This window comes from Cololabis saira, chromosome 1 (genome assembly GCF_033807715.1).
Source record: "Cololabis saira isolate AMF1-May2022 chromosome 1, fColSai1.1, whole genome shotgun sequence".
NCBI lineage: Eukaryota > Metazoa > Chordata > Actinopteri > Beloniformes > Belonidae > Cololabis > Cololabis saira.
The window spans coordinates 55,433,697-55,453,639 of NC_084587.1; the positions used below are offsets into that span (position 1 = coordinate 55,433,697).

A 19,943-nucleotide genomic window follows, 5' to 3' on the forward strand; every position below is an offset into this window, starting at 1 on the left:
AATAACACAAACACTAATTTACAAATCTTTAAAAAAGAAAAAAATGAAGGGAGTTGGACTAAAGGGAAAACAACATAAAGCTGGCATTACTTCTTCCAGTTATGTCCATATCTTTGTCTGCATTACTGAGAAGAATCCAGGCGTGGGTCCATCAGCTGTCCTTATAACTTACAACCTTAACTGTGTAAGCTTTCACCGCTGTTGCATCCAGCAGCTTTGCAGAGCTTCATAATACTAACGGAGATATCGTCCTCTTCGTCCAGCTCTGTCTGCGAATGCTTCTCTTATAAAGGCTGAGATGGGACGGTGCCAGCGGTTGGTGGAGTAAGAGTGAGATGATTGAATGTCCCGAGCACTGACACGTTTTGCTTGACAGAAAGTTCAATAATTCTTGATGAGACCTCTAAGGCCGGTATTGAGCTCCAGGTTCATTGCCAGCATCCTCAACTCTGCCAGGTAAAGAGTTAGCGCTATACTGACCATTATCTTTAGGGAGAAAGCCAGGTTGAGGCTGAGACAGATGGCCAGCTTCATCATCAGGTTGGTGGTAGCAGGAAAACAAGCAGGTCCGGCAGCACACAGAGACCAGAGCTCTGTCTGATGCCAGATCTGCATGTGCCATGTTGTTTCACCCCCTATAAATATTCCTTCCATGTCTCTTTATTCCAAAAGGGGTGTCCCCTCCAAAGCTTAGAGATTAAGGGCCAGTCCCAATCCCCCCCGGTTTAGGTTACGCGTCGCAGCGTACCCTACGCCGTAGGCTCTGCGTTGATTTAACGCAGAACCATAATTCAGGCTTAATGTGAAGCTGCAACGTTTTCAACCTGATCTCACAAAAATCTGTGAAATGCCCAGGACCGCTTACGTACCCGAACGTAAACCACGCAGTGATGTAGCAAGTGGTGTCCCAATCCCTAGGGAAGATTACAAGCCCTACCCCTTGTGTGAGTGAGGGCTAGTGGTAGAAAGTAGGGTGAACATTGGGATTGGCCCTAAATGTTAGGTTGGCCAAAATGTCTCCATGGGATGTTTCTGCAGAAAATACCAATAGTGACAAATTCATCAGAAAAAACAGCAAATTGGCATCAAGAATCAGATCAAAACAAACGTTCAGGTTTGATGGTTCATTGAGGCCCATTTGTTGGACTGATTTGGGCTGAGACTTGCTGCATTTCTTCTAGTCTTCTACTAACAATGTTCACATCACAACAGCAAAAAACCCTTTTCATTTCTTGCCGGGCTGAAACTCAACCTTGTATGAGTGAACCTTCAGGTTTGTTGTCTTATGAACACCTCGTATCAGAAACAGTTCCTGTGAGACTGTGATGATCTTGATCCTGACCAACACACTATGGTACAGGATATGCCCCGCCACCAGACAAAGGGAGGTGCTCCCCTGTTGTCAGCACTATCTTGTAAAGCTGACTGCTAAATGCAAACATCTAGAGTTATAAATACAGACCAGAGTTGCACAGCTCGTTCCCAACAATATACCGAACCTTGTACGAGTAAGCTCTGCAGCCGATACCTTCTTTCTTAATGGGACAATTATATGAATACCAACAGTTTTGACGGAGCTAATTGAAGTCATCGTAAAAAAATAGCTGCGTGATAATATATTTTTGTTCCAGATCCCATCAAACACATATCCACAAGTCTGTCAACTGTCACAACGGCACAAAACTCATTAACCTAAGTAACTGTCACGGCTCAGCTCAATGTCTCACGAACGTATGAAGCAATTCTGATTCCAATGTTGGACTGCAAATGTAGCAAAAATGAAATGTAAAGAAAAAACAAAGTGCTGTTATTACAATTTGATGCTTTTCTGGATGGTACACCTGAGTGTGAGAGGTTATATCACCCAGGAGGAAAACAGGAGATTTATGTAAAGTCGTGATTTGCCATGAGATTTTTTTTTTTTGTTGATTGCAAATAAACTTGCATATTAAAGTACATAGAAGTTTTCGGAGGATTTATGAGTATCCGTTTACTTTAAAGTCACCTAGGTCTGTTCTCTCTTTTCCTGCTCTGCCCAGCTGGTCTTCAGCAGGAGGTTCCTCCTTATGATCCAGGTCCTGGTCCAGGTTTCTACCCCCTTATGATCCAGGTCCTGGTCCAGGTTTATTCCCCCCTTATGGTCCTGGTCCTTGTCCAGGTTTCTTCCCTCCTAAAGGGGAGTTTTTTTCTTGCAACTGTTTGTTTTAAGGTTTTTCTCCCACTAGGGGAGTTTTTACCTGCCATTGTTTATGTAATAATTGCTCAGGGGTTTATGTTCTGGGTCTCTGGAAAGATCCTAGAGACAACTTGTTTGTAATAGATGCCATATAAATAAAAGTGAATTGAACTGAATGATTGTCTAACTGTTCCTGTCGTGGTTCTCCTAGTTGTGCGTGTCCGTTTGGTTTCCATGGCACTTTCTGCGAGGTGAACCTGGACGACTGTGAGGACCACGGATGTGACAACGGGGCCACCTGTGTTGACGGAGTCGGCAACTACACCTGCTTGTGTCCTCCCAACTACACAGGTGCGACTATGGGCCAATCCCAATACACCCCCTACTTTCTACCACTAGCCCTACTTTCTCCCACTAGCCCTACTTTCTTCCACCAGCCCTACTTTCTTCCACTAGCCCTACTTTCTCCCACTAGCCCTACTTTCTACCACTAGCCCTACTTTCTCCCACTAGCCCTACTTTCTTCCACCAGCCCTACTTTCTTCCACCAGCCCTACTTTCTTCCACTAGCCCTACTTTCTACCACTAGCCCTACTTTCTTCCACTAGCCCTACTTTCTACCACTAGCCCTACTTTCTTCCACTAGCCCTACTTTCTACCACTAGCCCTACTTTCTACCACTAGCCCTACTTTCTTCCACTAGCCCTACTTTCTACCACTAGCCCTACTTTCTTCCACTAGCCCTACTTTCTTCCACTAGCCCTACTTTCTTCCACTAGCCCTACTTTCTTCCACTAGCCCTACTTTCTCCCACTAGCCCTACTTTCTACCACTAGCCCTACTTTCTCCCACTAGCCCTACTTTCTTCCACTATCCCTACTTTCTACCACTAGCCCTACTTTCTTCCGCTAGCCTTACTTTCTACCACTAGCCCTACTTTCTTCCACTAGCCCTACTTTCTTCCACTAGCCCTATTTTCTTCCACTAGCCCTACTTTCTTCCACTAGCCCTACTTTCTACCACTAGCCCTACTTTCTACCACTAGCCCTACTTTCTTCCACTAGCCCTACTTTCTTCCACTAGCCCTACTTTCTACCACTAGCCCTACTTTCTACCACTAGCCCTACTTTCTTCCACTAGCCCTACTTTCTTCCACTAGCCCTACTTTCTTCCACTAGCCCTACTTTCTACCACTAGCCCTACTTTCTTCCACTAGCCCTACTTTCTTCCACTAGCCCTCTTTCTACCACTAGCCCTACTTTCTTCCACTAGCCCTACTTTCTTCCACTAGCCCTACTTTCTTCCACTAGCCCTACTTTCTTCCACTAGCCCTACTTTCTACCACTAGCCCTACTTTCTTCCACTAGCCCTACTTTCTACCACTAGCCCTACTTTCTTCCACCAGCCCTACTTTCTTCCACTAGCCCTACTTTCTACCACTAGCCCTACTTTCTTCCGCTAGCCTTACTTTCTACCACTAGCCCTACTTTCTTCCACTAGCCCTACTTTCTTCCACTAGCCCTATTTTCTTCCACTAGCCCTACTTTCTTCCACTAGCCCTACTTTCTACCACTAGCCCTACTTTCTTCCACTAGCCCTACTTTCTACCACTAGCCCTACTTTCTACCACTAGCCCTACTTTCTTCCACTAGCCCTACTTTCTTCCACTAGCCCTACTTTCTACCACTAGCCCTACTTTCTTCCGCTAGCCTTACTTTCTACCACTAGCCTTACTTTCTACCACTAGCCCTACTTTCTTCCACTAGCCCTACTTTCTTCCACTAGCCCTATTTTCTTCCACTAGCCCTACTTTCTTTCACTAGCCCTACTTTCTACCACTAGCCCTACTTTCTACCACTAGCCCTACTTTCTTCCACCAGCCCTACTTTCTTCCACTAGCCCTACTTTCTTCCACTAGCCCTACTTTCTACCACTAGCCCTACTTTCTACCACTAGCCCTACTTTCTTCCACTAGCCCTATTTTCTTCCACTAGCCCTACTTTCTTCCACTAGCCCTACTTTCTACCACTAGCCCTACTTTCTTCCACTAGCCCTACTTTCTTCCACTAGCCCTCTTTCTACCACTAGCCCTACTTTCTTCCACTAGCCCTACTTTCTTCCACTAGCCCTACTTTCTTCCACTAGCCCTACTTTCTTCCACTAGCCCTACTTTCTACCACTAGCCCTACTTTCTTCCACTAGCCCTACTTTCTACCACTAGCCCTACTTTCTTCCACCAGCCCTACTTTCTTCCACTAGCCCTACTTTCTTCCACTAGCCCTACTTTCTTCCACTAGCCCTACTTTCTACCACTAGCCCTACTTTCTTCCACTAGCCCTACTTTCTACCACTAGCCCTACTTTCTTCCACCAGCCCTACTTTCTTCCACTAGCCCTACTTTCTACCACTAGCCCTACTTTCTTCCACTAGCCCTACTTTCTTCCACTAGCCCTACTTTCTTCCGCTAGCCTTACTTTCTACCACTAGCCCTACTTTCTTCCACTAGCCCTACTTTCTTCCACTAGCCCTATTTTCTTCCACTAGCCCTACTTTCTTCCACTAGCCCTACTTTCTACCACTAGCCCTACTTTCTTCCACCAGCCCTACTTTCTTCCACTAGCCCTACTTTCTTCCACTAGCCCTACTTTCTACCACTAGCCCTACTTTCTACCACTAGCCCTACTTTCTTCCACTAGCCCTATTTTCTTCCACTAGCCCTACTTTCTTCCACTAGCCCTACTTTCTACCACTAGCCCTACTTTCTTCCACTAGCCCTACTTTCTTCCACTAGCCCTCTTTCTACCACTAGCCCTACTTTCTTCCACTAGCCCTACTTTCTTCCACTAGCCCTACTTTCTTCCACTAGCCCTACTTTCTTCTACTAGCCCTACTTTCTCCCACTAGCCCTACTTTCTTCCACTAGCCCTACTTTCTTCCACTAGCCCTACTTTCTTCCACTAGCCCTACTTTCTCCCACTAGCCCTACTTTCTTCCACTAGCCCTACTTTCTTCCACTAGCCTTACTTTCTACCACTACCCCTACTTTCTACCACTAGCCCTACTTTCTTCCACTAGCCCAACTTTCTACCACTAGCCCTACTTTCTTCCACTAGCCCTACTTTCTTCCACTAGCCCTACTTTCTACCACTAGCCCTACTTTCTTCCACTAGCCCTACTTTCTTCCACTAGCCCTACTTCCTTCCACTAGCCCTACTTTCTACCACTAGCCCTACTTTCTACCACTAGCCCTCCCTCACTACCACTACTTCTGAAAAAGAAGCCATAGATTTTAGGGCACTTGTAATGTTCCCAGGTCTGTCCCAATACTCCCCCTACCCCTACTTTCAGCACCACCCCTAAAATCAGGAAGCTGAGAGCCAAAAGCTGTTTTAATTTCAGCTGTAGCGCTGTTAATATGCCACTTTATTAAGTTTTAATATTTTTTCAGGCGTAAAAGTAACCGTTAAGATCCCCAACCTGGGCTCAGTTTATCCTAAACACGCCGTAGGCTCTGCGTTGGTGTAACGCGGAACCATAAATCAGCCTTTATTCTGGCGAGGTTTGAAAAAGACTTCGCAACAACGAGCAAACGAGTGATTATGTACATTCACTGAGTGAATATTATGAAAGTAAGATATATATTTCTCACTAGAAATGTAATCAGAACGCATTTTTATGCAGAAACTAACTCAAAATATTGATTTTATTCACTAAAAAATAAGAAATGTCCGCCATGTTTTTTTTTTTTTTTGTCAGTCCGCAAATGACGACGAAAAGCATTCTGGGAAATTTTTCTGGCCCTAGTTCAACTAGGGTGCATCCGAAAACCCTCGATCCATAGCCACTACACTCGTTTTCTCCACTCCCCCTAGGTGGAAAGAGGAATTGGGAACCACTACCCTCACAGGAACGTGCAAAATTTAGGGCTAGTGCTGAAAAGTAGGGGTAGTGGGAGTATTGGGACAGGGCCTTAGTTCATCAGGGCGTAGAAAAGACGTCGGCCCCTTCTGAAACCGGGGGGCTGATCCTCGTGCTTCTTCTGTATCTCACTTCTTATTCTCAGGTTTGTTTTGTGAAGAGGAGGGAGGTGTTTGCTCTGCCGGCAGAAACCCCTGTCAGCATCAGTCCACCTGCATCAGCAGTCCTACGGGCCCCAGGTGACACACACACACACTCACACGCACACACACTTCTCACCTCCACACTGCTACACTCAGCAGAGCTCGTGAAGCCACTTGAGACTGCACATGATGGTGTATGAAGGTGCATTTTGCTGAGGTCTGTGTTGGCTCCCCTGAGTCCGGTTCCATGTGTCAGGTTGTGGGTGTGATCATGCGTGTGTTTCCGTTGCAGGTGTGTGTGTATCCCCGGCTGGGTGGGGCCGGTCTGCAGTATAGATTATAATGAGTGTGTGGATCACCGCTGTCAGAACGGAGCTCAGTGTGTTGACCATCTGGACGGCTACAGCTGCGTCTGTCCGCAGGGATTCAGGTACTGGCAGCCAGGGAAGACCGGGGACTCGGGAATAGTTCAGGAGCACGGGGAGCGCAGTAGACGCAGCGCCTTGGGAAGTTGAATATGTTCTCTGTTAAAAACGGCCAGGTACAGTTTGTGAATTCCCTTGTTTCTCCTCAGCGGGGAGTTCTGTGAGTCGCCCCCGCCCCTACAGTCTCCCTGCCAGCTGGCTCAGTGTCAGAACGGCGCCGCCTGTGAAGAGAAGACGGGGACAGCAATCTGCCAGTGTCTGCCGGGCTTTGAGGGTCAGAGCTGTGAGAAGCTGGTGAGCGTCAACTTTGTTGACAGGGATTCTTACGTTCAGCTCCAGGACATCAAGAACTGGCCTCAGACCAACATCACCCTGCAGGTGAGGCGCGCGGGCAAGCCCAGGGGCCGGATTCACCAATATGTTCTTAAGAACGAACTTAAGAAATGTCTTAAGATCTAAAATTAAGAAGTTCATAAGAAAGTTCTTAAGTGCAATTCCTCAATATTTTCTTAAGAACCGTCTTAAGAACCGTCATTTCTTACGAATTTCTTATTTTTCCTACTTAAGAACTTCTTAAAATATGTCATTGCATTGCACGCGCCAACAAACAACATTTATAGGTAGTTTGGTCTTAACCGTCAGTCACTCACTAAACATGGAGAAGGAGAAAAAGAGATGCAGGAACTTTTCAAGGTTATGGTGGATGAGATTAATGTGCAAAAAAAAATACTATTGGGGAAAATTAATAATAATTAACTACCACGCTAACTAACATGCTAAAAAACAGTTAACAGGCTCTTTGTGTAATTAAATACAAAGTATATCTTCAAACTATGACCTACTAGTCTAAACTTGTCTAAAATGTGTTGAAAAAGGTGATATTAGAGTCTTACCTTTTCACAGAAGAAATTTTAAGACAGGTCAAGGTTGTCTTAAAGTTAAGAAAAAAGTCAAGAACAAATTTGAGAACTTTTATTTCAAGAATACCATTTATTCTTAAGAAGAAACTTAAAGGAGCTTGAGGCTCCTTTTAAGAAATGAGACTCTCTAGCGCCACCCTTCGCCACGACGGCCGTCGGGGGTACTGCAGCCAACAGCGAAGCCGGCACGGGAGAACGGGGAGAACGGGGAGAACGCACATGCAGCGTCATGTGACGTCACATCCGCAGCCCAGCCCAGCTGGCATTATTACTAGAAAACTCACAATCCGGCCTCAAGCTCCTTTAAGAAGAAAGTTGAGAAAATACTTAAGAACTTTTTTGGAGAATATGACTTCTTCTCTTTTTTCTTCTCAAGACTGAACTTAAGAAGAAAATGACACTTAAGAAGATTTTTTTTCTTAAGAATGTTTTGTGAATCCGGCCCCTGGTTGGCAGATAGTGGACTAAAGACAAAAGAAATGCATTTCTGTCTTTAGCACGCACATTCATGCTGGTACTGATGTGTGTGTGTGTGTGTGTGTGTTGGGGCTGTTTAGGTGTCGACAGCAGAGGACAATGGTATCCTGCTGTATAATGGAGACAACGAGCCGATCGCTGTGGAGCTCCATCAGGGTCATGTACGGGTCACCTACGACCCGGGGAACCAGCCGGCCACCACCATCTACAGGTACGGCCGACACACACACGCTTCAGTCAGTGTGCTCTACAACCCTCATTCACTTTTAATGAAAAACTGTTAAAGTTGAGATTTTATGAATATTAGAATGATACAGAAGTTAGAAATACGATCCTGGGATGTTTTCCAAGTAAGTTACAACTAAGGTTGGTAGTGATCCATATACCCAGTACTCGACTTGTAAAAAAAGAAATCAGGGAAAAAAGTTGAAATGTTATGTCCAATTTCGAGAAAAAAGTCGAAATGATGAGAAAAAAGTCGAAATGTCGAGATTAATGTTGAAAATGTCGAGATTAATGTTGAAGTACAATTTCGAGAAAAAAGTCGAAATGTTGAGAAAAACTAAAAATTTTGTGAATAAAGTTGAAATGTTGAGAAAAAAAGGTGGAATTTGGACTTTATTCACAAAATGTTATTCTTGAAATTGTATTTCAACATTATTCTCGACGTTTCGACTTTTTTCTCGAAGTGCACAATAAAAAAAAATCTTCCCCTCTCAAATATATTTTCTCCTGCATGGCCCTAATACTCTTCCGTAATATATATATATATATATATATATATATATATATATATATATATATATATATATATATATATATATATTTTTTTTTTTTTTATTATTTTTTTTTTTAATGTGAAGGGGATATACTCTCTCTAAATGAGTCATATGCAATGATAAGAAAAAAGTCTGGAACATGATACATGTGGGGGGTTTGGGTCTGAAATCTGCCTGCACCATTTTTTTGTTCATGTGATTAAAATCTTAGTTTTGTACATTTTTGTGTTCTGTTCTCATGAGTAGTGCAGAAACGGTGAACGATGGACACTTCCACACTGTGGAGCTAGTGACGTTTAATCGGATGGTGAACCTGTCGGTGGACGGAGGAGAGCCGACGACGCTGGACAGCCAGGGGCCCGGCCAGCCGGCTGCAGGGGAGACCCCCCTGTATGTGGGAGGTAGGACTGGGCTGGGCTGGGCTGGGCTGGGCTCTGGGGCCTCCGACACCTCCATGCCGACGGACACATCTCTGCTACTGCTGTTTCTAGTTCCCACTCACCAGCTGAGGGTCTGTCTGCTCAGGTATGCCCGAGGACGTGATGCCGGCGTCTCTGGGACTCTCCTCTCAGAACATCAACATGTCCAGCTTCCACGGCTGCATCAGGAACCTGTACATCAACCACGAGCTGCAGGATTTCACCCGCAGCCACATGAAGCCCGGCGTCGTGCCAGGATGTCAACCCTGCCGCAAACTCTACTGCCTTCATGGCATCTGCCAACCCAACGGTGCTCAGGTGGCCACATACTCGCAGCACTTCACTCCCTCACACACAATCTTATTCACTAACTGATTATTTATGAACCCTGCGTGTATAACCTCTGCCCGGCCCCCGGTCCCGTTATGATGCATGTTTTGTGGTTTGTTTCCATGACTGTGTCATCAGCATGTCAGTCAGCAGGTGAGCAGCTCTTTAGATATGATGCAGCAGCAGGAACGCGTTGACAAAGACACCGTGAGAGGCAGCAGCAACCACGATTATTATAGTACACAGAAAGTCAATGAAGCAGAAACTAAAGTTGCTTTCGTCAATGAAAATTACGACTAAATATCGTCGTCAACGAACCTTTATCACCTGAGGAAAACGAGAAGAGACGCAACGAAAATGCTGATCATGTGACGATAACGATAATTAAATATATAATGCAATATCGTAAAGGAATAAAAACGAGGACAAAATGTAGATTACAAAATAAAAACTTTCCTAAAATGGGTCTGCATTGTCTTTGACCAAAACGAAACGAAATGTCCATGTTTTCAGTAGTTTCTCTGGTTTAATGTCCATGTTTTCAGTAGTTTCAGAAACAGGCTGACAGAAACAACACTAGCAGAAACATTTAATAAATAAGGAGTGAAGTAAAGGATTGTTGTGTTGCAGGGACCTCAGTGTCACTGCCAGCCGGGGTGGACTGGACAACACTGTGACCAGCCGACACCGGGAAGCTTTACCGGCTCTGATGCTGTTACCATGACAACTGCTGTCAACCCATGCCAGAGCAACAAGTGAGTGCTTTTTCTCCTGATATTAAGAAAGCATTCGTGGTGTTGCTTGGCAGGATTTTCATGCAGAATCGTCGTAACGTGGTTCTTCGTTACATTAACATAAAAGGGTCAATGCGACGTTGATGAATCCATTTCTGGTGGAACTTCCAGGTGTGTGAAGGGTGTGTGCGTGGCGCTGGACACGCAGACGTACCGCTGCGACTGTGAGCAGGGCCACCGGGGAGCGCTGTGCAGCGTGCCGGAGGAGGCCGGCCTGTGCCGGGGCCGGCGGTGTCTGCACGGACGCTGCCAGCAGACGGAGGACGGGGAGAGCTGCGTCTGCCAGCAGGGATACGCCGGAGAGAGCTGTGACAGCGAGGAGAAGGGTGAGAGGGGAAGAGATTAGCTGTTAAACATCTGTGTACACGGCCGGGTCAAGCATCCTCTATTACTGCCAATAATACTGATTATTGATCATTCACACCCACTATAAACTTATCTCATGTTCTTCCTGTCATTAAATACACTTGTAAAACTAGATGTAAGAACTTTTTGTTGTAGTTAGATTGTAATCCACAGGGATTAAGACCATGGAAGCTACAACAGATTAACAAACTTGCAGAAAAATCTTTCAATGAATATTGATCAAAGTCAGCAACTGCCCCTACTGGCCACACAGAGAAGCAACAGGTCAAAGGTCAGAGAGCTGCACAGTTGCAGCAGTGTTGTTTCCATCATCCTACTGTCAGCCTGCAGGTTTTTACCATCTATGGTTTTTAATCTGAAATGGAGCAAATTCAGCTACAAGAGCGGCCTGGGGTTGATTTACACTTAATATTTAAAGTGATATAGTACTAAGTGTGATACTGAGTGTCATCTACAGTGTAGGCTACTAAAAGAAACAAAATAATCAAATAGAACATTTATAAACCATTTACTGTAAACACCTTATCTACTTTATTTTTGGTTTTAAATAAACTGCAACAGCAACATGCAACAACAATTAAGTGAAACAACAAAGTACTACAAAAACTAGAACTATAATTAAAATCACTCAACTTAGATAAACAGTATAATCAGTATGTTCTCCATATAAGAATAAACTCAAATGTACAAACACATGACCAGCTCTGGAGCCGAGAGGCAGTATCTACTCTAGTCTGTTTAAAATAATACTGTTTATGTTATAATATTAATTATTGTGTTTTTGTACAATAGTACAGAGCCCCTAAAGGGACACAGATTTTTTTTTTTTTATATAATGAGTTTTACGTGCACGCGTAAATCCTTTAAGTGAGCACATAAAGTTGTTTACGTGAGCACGTAAAACGTTTATGCATTCACTAAAAAGTTTCACGCGCTCTCGCAAAACTTATAAGTGAGCGCCTAAAAGTTACGTGAGCGTAAAAACAAGTGCATGGGAGTTTTGCTGGAACAGGAGACCGTACAGTTGCTGCTCTGTTTATGAATTGAAATGACATTACAGGATTTAGCTGAGATATATTTTAACCTGGGACTCCATTATAAGTACATTACCACTTTGCTTGCAAGTAAACCACTTTACGTGCTCACTTAAAGGATTTACGCGCGCGCGTGAAACTCATTATAAAAAAAATAAAAAATCTGTGTCCCTTTAGGGGCTCCGTACAATAGCATACCTTTGATAATGTATGAATCATCACTCACACATAAAAAAGTTATTTTATTTTAATTTTATTTCTTTTAACTCTTGGGGGCCCCCTAGTGGTCACGGGCCCCCTAGTGGTCACGGGGCCCCCTAGTGGTCACGGGGCCCCCTAGTGGTCACGGGGCCTAAGCAGCCGCTCAGTTCGTTATGCCTTGGGCCGGCTCTGACTGTAGAAATGAGATAAGAGGATAAAGTGTTCTGGTCCTGAAGCTGCTGGGGGTTCAGGCAGATGAATGACCACGCAGAGAACTGAACACGTGGATTGTACAACATTCAATCTGGAGGCCTCCAATGATGGTCTAGTGGCCACTTAGCATTTGACCAACTTTTCTCATGTATCTGGATCCAAACTAAGCTAGTCGAGTGTACAGGAAGGTTCAGGGCGTCCATGAGGAGACAAAGCTAACAATAACACTGGGGGGAGAATAGCAGACGGCTTTAGAAGGCAGTCGTAATAATAATTCGGGTTTTTAGCTGATGTGTCCTAATCTTAAACTCTAGTCTTAAAGGAGCTTGAGGCTCCTTTTAAGAAATGTGACTCTCTAGCGCCACCCTTCACCATGACGGCCGTCGGGGGTACTGCAGCCAACAGTGAAGCCGGCGCGGGAGAACGGGGAGAACGCGCATGCAGCGTCATGTGACGTCACATCCACAGGACAGCGCGGGAAATTCCGGTCACAATTGCAGCACATTTTGCAGCACACAGCCTGTTCAAGGCAACGGAGAGATACACTAGAGGGCTCATTCTTTTGGGTTTGGAACGCTTCATCTGACATTATTACTAGAAAACTTAAAACGTATACGAATTATTTTCATAAATCCTGCCTCCATCCTGCCTCAAGCTCCTTTAAATAAAGTCTTCAGTCAAGGTTGGTGATCACTGCAGGGACTCACTTTCACCCTTATGCACAGATTTCATTTCTAAAATAGACTAAAACTTTACGAAAAAGTGTTGTGATTATAGTTATATTAATGTTATAGTTATTTGGCTGTTCTGCTCATTTATCCAGGTAATCTTGTATCTATTTAGTTGTTTATTTCTCAGTCATGGCTTACCTGCTCCGCTGTTTTTCCTTCGTCTCAGTGGATTTGTAAAACGAAGCCCAGAAATCGGCTTATTCTATAAACTGTCATATTACTGGATGTCGCTTCAGTTTAGTTTGATTCGTAGCGCAACTTGAGTGCAAGAAGTCACCGTGAGGTCCTTCTCCCAGAGGGAACACGACCCTCTCTGAGCAATCACTTGGCATCTCCTGCTAAAGCCGTGAAACCTGCATGAAACCTGCAGCCATCTGCCTCCGCTGGTTGGCAAAAGAAAACAGGCAACAAACGATAAAGAGTGGATAGAATAACAACAGTCCCAGAGCCAAAACAGCGTGCTTTTGTGCTGCACTCGTCTCTAGTTTAGACTCCCACCTGTTTAGTTTTCATTTGTTGGCAAACTCATCGTCCATTTGATGATTGGTCTTCCTACAAACGGCTGTTCTCTATCCCTAGTCGTAAACGTGCTCAAGTAAAGTTGCTTTCGTCAACGAACCTTTTATCACCTGAGGAAAACGAGACGAGATGCAACCAAAATGCTGGTCATGTGACCATAACGATAATTAAATATTGTGACAGGGTGGAGGAGCTGCAGCCACTCAGGCTGACGGGACACAGGTGTGGCCCGTCAACCTCTCCACCCTGCCAGCCTTATAAGGGAGAAACAGAGAAGCTGCAGGCAGAGCCGGATTAAATAAATGGACTACACTAGGCAGACTGTGATTTTTGGGCCCCCCTCCATCAATGTTATTAGGGTCCGAGCACTTACAGTGCGAAGGCCCTATTGTATCTGTAGGAATTTTTTTTTTCTTTTCCTCTGACAAAAGGAGGGCCCCTTTTTCCCCCTAAACGTGCCCAAAAAGTCACCAAATTGTGCACGCAAGCCAGGCCTGGCTAAAAATTTGATATTTGTTTGCATTAATGGGCATTGCAAAATGGCTCAACAGCGCCCCCTAGAAAACTTTGTACCTCAAGCCCCACAATACTGTTTGACGTACATGCACTAAAATCGTTACACACCTGTATCATGTCGCAACTTAAAGAAAAGTCTCTTGGCGCCATGTCTGAAACCGAGCAGGAAGTCGGCCATTTTGAATTAATCGTATAATTTTGGCGCAATTTATGCCATTCCTTCGGCAATTAATACGTCCCGAACCGTAATGTGCACCCAGGTGTGTTATACATCAAAATGTGCGTGTCCATCCTGTGACAACATGCATTACTTTTTTCTTTCAAAAGTGTTACCGTGGCGACGCTAGACGCCAAAAAGCGCGCCCACCCTTCATCTGATTGGTTCAGACAGAAAAAACTTTGTGCCTCAAGCCCCACAGTACTGTTTGACGAACATGAACGAAAATCGGTACACTCCTGTATCATGCCGCAACTTAAAGAAAAGTCTCTTGGCGCCATGGCCCAAACCGAACAGGAAGTCGGCCATTTTGAACATTTTGAATTAATCGCGTAATTTTGGAGCAATTTATGCCATTCCTTCGACAGTTAATTCGGCCCGAACCGTAACGTACACCCAGATGTGTTATACTTCAAAATATGCGTGTCCATCCTGCAACAACACGCATTACTTTTCTCTTTCAAAAGTGTTACCGTGGCGATGCTAGACGCCAATAAGCGCACGCCCCCTTCATCTGATTGGTTTTGCACCAAGCCAGGCCTGGTGATAAATTAGATATTTCATGGTTTGCATTAATGGGCGTGGCCTAACGGCTCAACAGAGCCCCCTAGAATACTTTTCTTTACCATAACTTTTGAATGGTTTGACATAAAGAGTCGTGGGTGGTGTCATCAACACGTTTTTGAGTCCTTGACCATAATTGGTGAAAATTAGCCCCGCCCCTTCTTCTGATTGGTTGTCCCTATTTTCTGCTATAACTTTTGAATGGTTTGACATAGAGAGTCGTGGGTGGTGTCATCGGACTCGGTATAATAACGTTAAAGTAAACAACGTCATTATTTTTAACTAGTTAATAAATATTGATATATTAACACTGAAATAAATTGTAGATAAGGCATATATTTTTATTTACTTCATATTTTTTTGTATCAACCATTAATATGTGTGCAGACAAGGGAAACATTTTTTTTTTTTTTTTTTTTTTTTTGTCCCTCTGCCTGGCCCCCCCCCCCCCCCCCTGCCAATCGGGCCCTAGGCACATGCCTAGTTTGCCTTTGCGTTAATCCGGCTCTGGCTGCAGGGTCGGAGAAGCTGCTGCTGGTCGTGGGAGAAGGTGCTTGGGCACGTGTAAGAGTGGTTGGTGACAAATAAAGGGTTCTGCACTAAACTCCGTGTCCTCTCTATCCTGTCGGTCGGAGGAGGTAGGGATGGAGGAGGGAGGCACGGAGCGGGCCCTGAATGAAAGTGACTAAAACTAATAAAAACTAAAATGATAGCTTGACCCATAGACTAAAACTAGAATTGAAACAGGCTTCCAGAAACAGCAGTAGTTGCAGTGAGGCTGCTGTGAATGTTGTGTGTTGTTGGTTGAGCAGACTGGGACTGTGCTCTCCGTCCCTAGATCCCCCCTGCCGCGCCGACCCGGTGAGGGATTACCACCGGCTGCAGCGTGGCTCCGTCCTCTGCCAGACGTCCAAGCCCTTCTCCTGGGTGGAGTGCCAGGGCGGCTGCAGAGCCCCCGCCCCCGCCACGGCCCCCGCCGCGGCCCCCGCCCCCTGCTGCGCCCCGCTGAGGGTCCGCCGCCGCCGGCTCACCTTCGAATGCGACGACGGGACCTCGTTTTCGCAGGATGTGGAGAAGCCCGTGGAATGCGGCTGCAAGGAGTGCGCCTAGTCCCGTGGAAGCACGGCGCACACACACACGTAGACGCAACACGGTACCAGCTCCAGGTACGCACACCGTAGGAATCACCCACAGATGAACTGACATGACATGCGTGTTTTATATGTGTTTGCTCACAAGTACAGTTTTGTAACAGAAAACAGTTCTTCCTGCTCGAGACATGAAGCCAACGATTCAACCTCATCGTCATCCTCTCCTCAGCTGCTGGCGCTATAACCGCCAGCTAACCGCCTCACTCAAGCTAATAACCAACACTCCTGCATGTAAAGTCTCCGGCCCCTCTTCCATCTACAACTTCAGCAGTCAAACGCATCCAAACTTAAACTACGTAAACCCCCGTCTGTGCCAGCCATGTTTCTTGATCTCTGCAGATGTGGCAGCTGCCAGTGTTCTTGCTAGCGAGCGCAGTCACGCGGCGCCTGCTGTGAGTCTTGTCATCCAAGTTCATGTACTCTGCGTTGAGGCATCAAAGGTCAAAGTTCCAGGTTTTCTTTCACTAAATGACACGTGTTCTTCCTCCCATGAGAAGACTGAGACTGAAGCCAAACAGAGCTCTGATTTTCTCAGCACGGTGAGCTCTACAAGCTACGTAAAGGACTCCGGCTTATGGTTTAATTGCAGTTTTGGTTGGGTCTTTTTTTGTTTGTTTGTTTGATTTAGTTTTTCTGTTGTTGTTGTTTTTTTCATGAGAGAAATATGAAGCTGGCGCTAAAGTTTTAGAGCTTGAAGTTTCTCAAAAAGCCACTTAGCCAAAGGTTTTAGTCGAAGTCTGAAGACTGAAGTCCTCGCTTTGGAACGAAGGGAAAGCCAGAGCAGAACCAGCAGGCGTCTGCTGGATATCTGTGTGAGCTCAAACTCTAGCAGCAGGGAGACAACTGAAACCATGAAGACGTCATTGAGACGCAGTCAGGACGGGGGACACTGATAACTCTGAGTGGGGCCAGAAAGATAGGGAGGAAGCAGTCGGCCTGGCCTTTTCTGCACCGCAGAATAGCGCGTGTATGATGGCGTGAGCAAAGCCGTCGCTAGGCGCCCATACAGTAGCTGCGCTCCTGTGACGGCTGCAGGGCAGCAGCATCTCTCAACCACCCACCTACGTACACAAATATTATAATACACGTCACTCCATAACACATCACTCATATGAGTCACAATCCAAGATGATGACATTTATAAAAGTCCTTATTTTTTTTTAAATTTGCTCAAATACTTGATTATGTTATCGGAGTGACTATTTGCACCAGGGTACAAATAGCAAATCAGCTGAGCTATTCACACCCTGTTGACATATGAAAACAATATTAAAACAAATGCGTTGCCCATGCGCATTCGCACCAACGTGTCTGCGCTAGAAGACACAATTTCATTTCAATTTTATTCGTTCACATTTCACTTCCCTGTGATGAAGAAAGAATGAAGAAAACCATTCTGAAACGGAATTCAGAGGTAACGTTACGATTTGTATTTGTACGGAAGAGTATTAGGGCCATGCAGGAGAAAAAATATTTGAGAGGGGAAGATTTTTTTTTATTGTGCACTTCGAGAAAAAAGTCGAAATGTTGAGATTTATGTTGAAACATAATTTCGAGAAAAAAGTCGAGATGTCGAGAATAATGTTGAAATACAATTTCATGAATAAAGTCGAAATTTCGAGAATACATTTTTTTTCTCGAAGTGCACAATACATTTTTTTTTTTTTTTTACCTCTTTTTTGTTTAATCATACATGGGTGCAAACATTGATATTGGTAGCAGGGTGTAAATAGCCTAAGTCTCAGTACTTGCACCCGGGTGTAAATAGCCTAAGCCTTATGTTATTTCTCAAATAAAACCCCATTAGGGTTTAAGCCAAAAAATGATGCGGCTGGTTCACTGGTTCCCCCCGACAGGGCGTTTCCTCTCCAGCTGTCGGATCTGAGCCGTTATTCCAGGCAGAGCATGGTCTTCTAAGAGCGACACCACCCCATCATTAAACTGGCTTTGTTTGCATGTTTGTGTGCTGAATTAAGACAGAGATTAACTGATGTTTCATACATGGCACCTTCGCTGCTGGACCCCACACCGGTCTCGTGATGGCCATCGTAAGAGTACTTTCTCATTTCTTTGTGGATGCTGCACAATATTTCTACGGTGGCAGGATGATGGATTCCCAGAAAACGAGACTCAACCAGCTGGAGGTCGTCCTGCGTCTGGACTGATGGTTGCATTTGGAGAAAAATCTGGTTTATTGTCTGCAGCACCTCAGTGCCAGTCTGCAATTACAAGTATTTCTAGACATTTCTTTGCAAAAATAAGTTTTCCCTATGGTAACGCACTTGGTGCCATATCAGCACATCTGCTGATGCCTTTGGTTTGGGAGGGTAATTAATCGGAGTTCATTATCAGCGTCAGACGTTCAGCTGACCAACGTGTCCTGGACGTCTGGTCCATTTGCTCCAGATGGGATCAAGACGTCCTAAATCTCAGAGTTCATGCAGTTGCCACGGCGATCTGAGACACGTTTCGCTCATTGCCCTCCTGACACCCGTCCCCCGAGCGTTACAGTCAGCGTTTATGGCTGATTCCTTCTTCAGTTTTTACAGCGACATTGTTTAATAGCTGCCGAGAGTGAAGACATTCTGTCTGGGGATTGCTTTTTTCACGAGCCGTTTACGGCGCCCCGAAGCTCCAGCTTCGTCCTGCCTGAGGTATGAAACATAAAATCTGCCCATTTCCAGCCCAGATTAAAGCTCCCAGTCATTTAGCCCATTCTTAGCAGCTAAAATGTAAACCAAAAGCAGCAACGCTCCAATGACACAATCATGGTTTTTAATTCTTGTCTGATTTTGTAAATTAAATTAAATTAAATTAAATTAAAAATAAAAAAACAATCAAAATAAAATTTGAATTTAATTGAATGGAATTGAAATTGCAGTTTGGTTAAATTTTAATTGAAATGTAACTGAATTGTTTTGTGTTAATCTCAAGGGAAATGCCACTGGAGTATAAGTTATTGGAGGAGTTTGTTAAAACATCAAAAAGGACAACTAATCTTACATAAACCAACAAATAAATCAGGAGGAGGGAACTAATTTGTTATTCGTTCTTTATTGATTGCTCGGAAGATACTTTAAAAACTCCCTTTATCACTTCCCACAGTTGAAAATGATGCTTTCAAATGTCCACGAGTCCCAAACCCAAAGATGGAATCGGTTTAGTTTCCAACACATTCTCACGCTGGACAAACTTTAACCTGCAAATGTCTTGTTTTTTACCTTAAATGACTTGGCAGCAACTTGAAGCTAACTGATCAATGTTCCTCTCTCACTCACTCACACACACACACACACACACACACACACACACACACACACACACACACACACACACACACACACACACGTGGTCTCTTGAAGTGTTTACTTGTAATGTTAAGTTTATAATCTTGTGTGATTGTTTTTATTTTGTTTGGTTCTTTGACCAACTGTGTCATGTTGGTGCCGGTGTTGTGCCAAAAAGTGATTGCCTGCCAGAATCTGATTTCTTCTGATATCTGTCCGCAGGAGCGCGCACAGCAGCCCATTTTCAGATTATGAAGCTCAAGAATGAGATCAAGTCATATTTAGGCAGAAGCAACTTTTCATTAACTGTATTTGGCCTTCAATCCATTTTTGGCAGGTGAAAATGCCTATTTTGTGTTGTAATGGTCCTTTAAAAGAGTTAAAAGCAATCCTGTGAGCTCTAGTGTTTATATTATGAAGCTCAAGAATGAGATCAAATCATATTTAGGTAGAAATAACCTTTCATTAACTGTATTTGGCCTTCAATCCATTTTTGGCAGACAAAAAGACCCATTTTCAGGGGAGAAATCAGATTCTGGCAGGAAATCACTTTTTGGCACGACACCGGCCCAGAAACAAAGGTGCGACTGAGGAAATGTGAACAACTAACAGAAGTGAGCGCGCGGAGGGTTGGGCATGTGACTGTGTGAACGACGGCCCTCCCAAGTGTAGCGACTCCCAGCCCTTTGTCTGTCTCTCCCTGGAGCCACGTGTCTCTCCTGGAGCGACGTGTCTCCTCAGAACCAGCTCTGCTCCGATCACA

The 19,943-nt window shown here is 44.6% G+C and overlaps 1 protein-coding gene across 1 annotated transcript in view; it reads left to right on the forward strand.

The window, feature by feature from the left end:
• slit1b (slit homolog 1b (Drosophila)) overlaps positions 1–17,393 on the forward strand; it is a 113,300-nt gene extending 95,907 nt beyond the window's left edge. The window contains exons 29-38 of the mRNA XM_061727672.1: positions 2,388–2,527; positions 6,240–6,333; positions 6,530–6,667; positions 6,812–7,040; positions 8,140–8,270; positions 9,085–9,239; positions 9,364–9,575; positions 10,218–10,342; positions 10,493–10,707; positions 15,581–17,393. Of these exons, the coding sequence (XP_061583656.1) occupies positions 2,388–2,527; positions 6,240–6,333; positions 6,530–6,667; positions 6,812–7,040; positions 8,140–8,270; positions 9,085–9,239; positions 9,364–9,575; positions 10,218–10,342; positions 10,493–10,707; positions 15,581–15,852 (1,711 nt within the window). The 3' untranslated portion in view covers positions 15,853–17,393. The remainder of the gene's footprint in view (positions 1–2,387; positions 2,528–6,239; positions 6,334–6,529; positions 6,668–6,811; positions 7,041–8,139; positions 8,271–9,084; positions 9,240–9,363; positions 9,576–10,217; positions 10,343–10,492; positions 10,708–15,580) is intronic.
• The last annotated feature ends 2,550 nt before the right edge of the window (positions 17,394–19,943 follow it).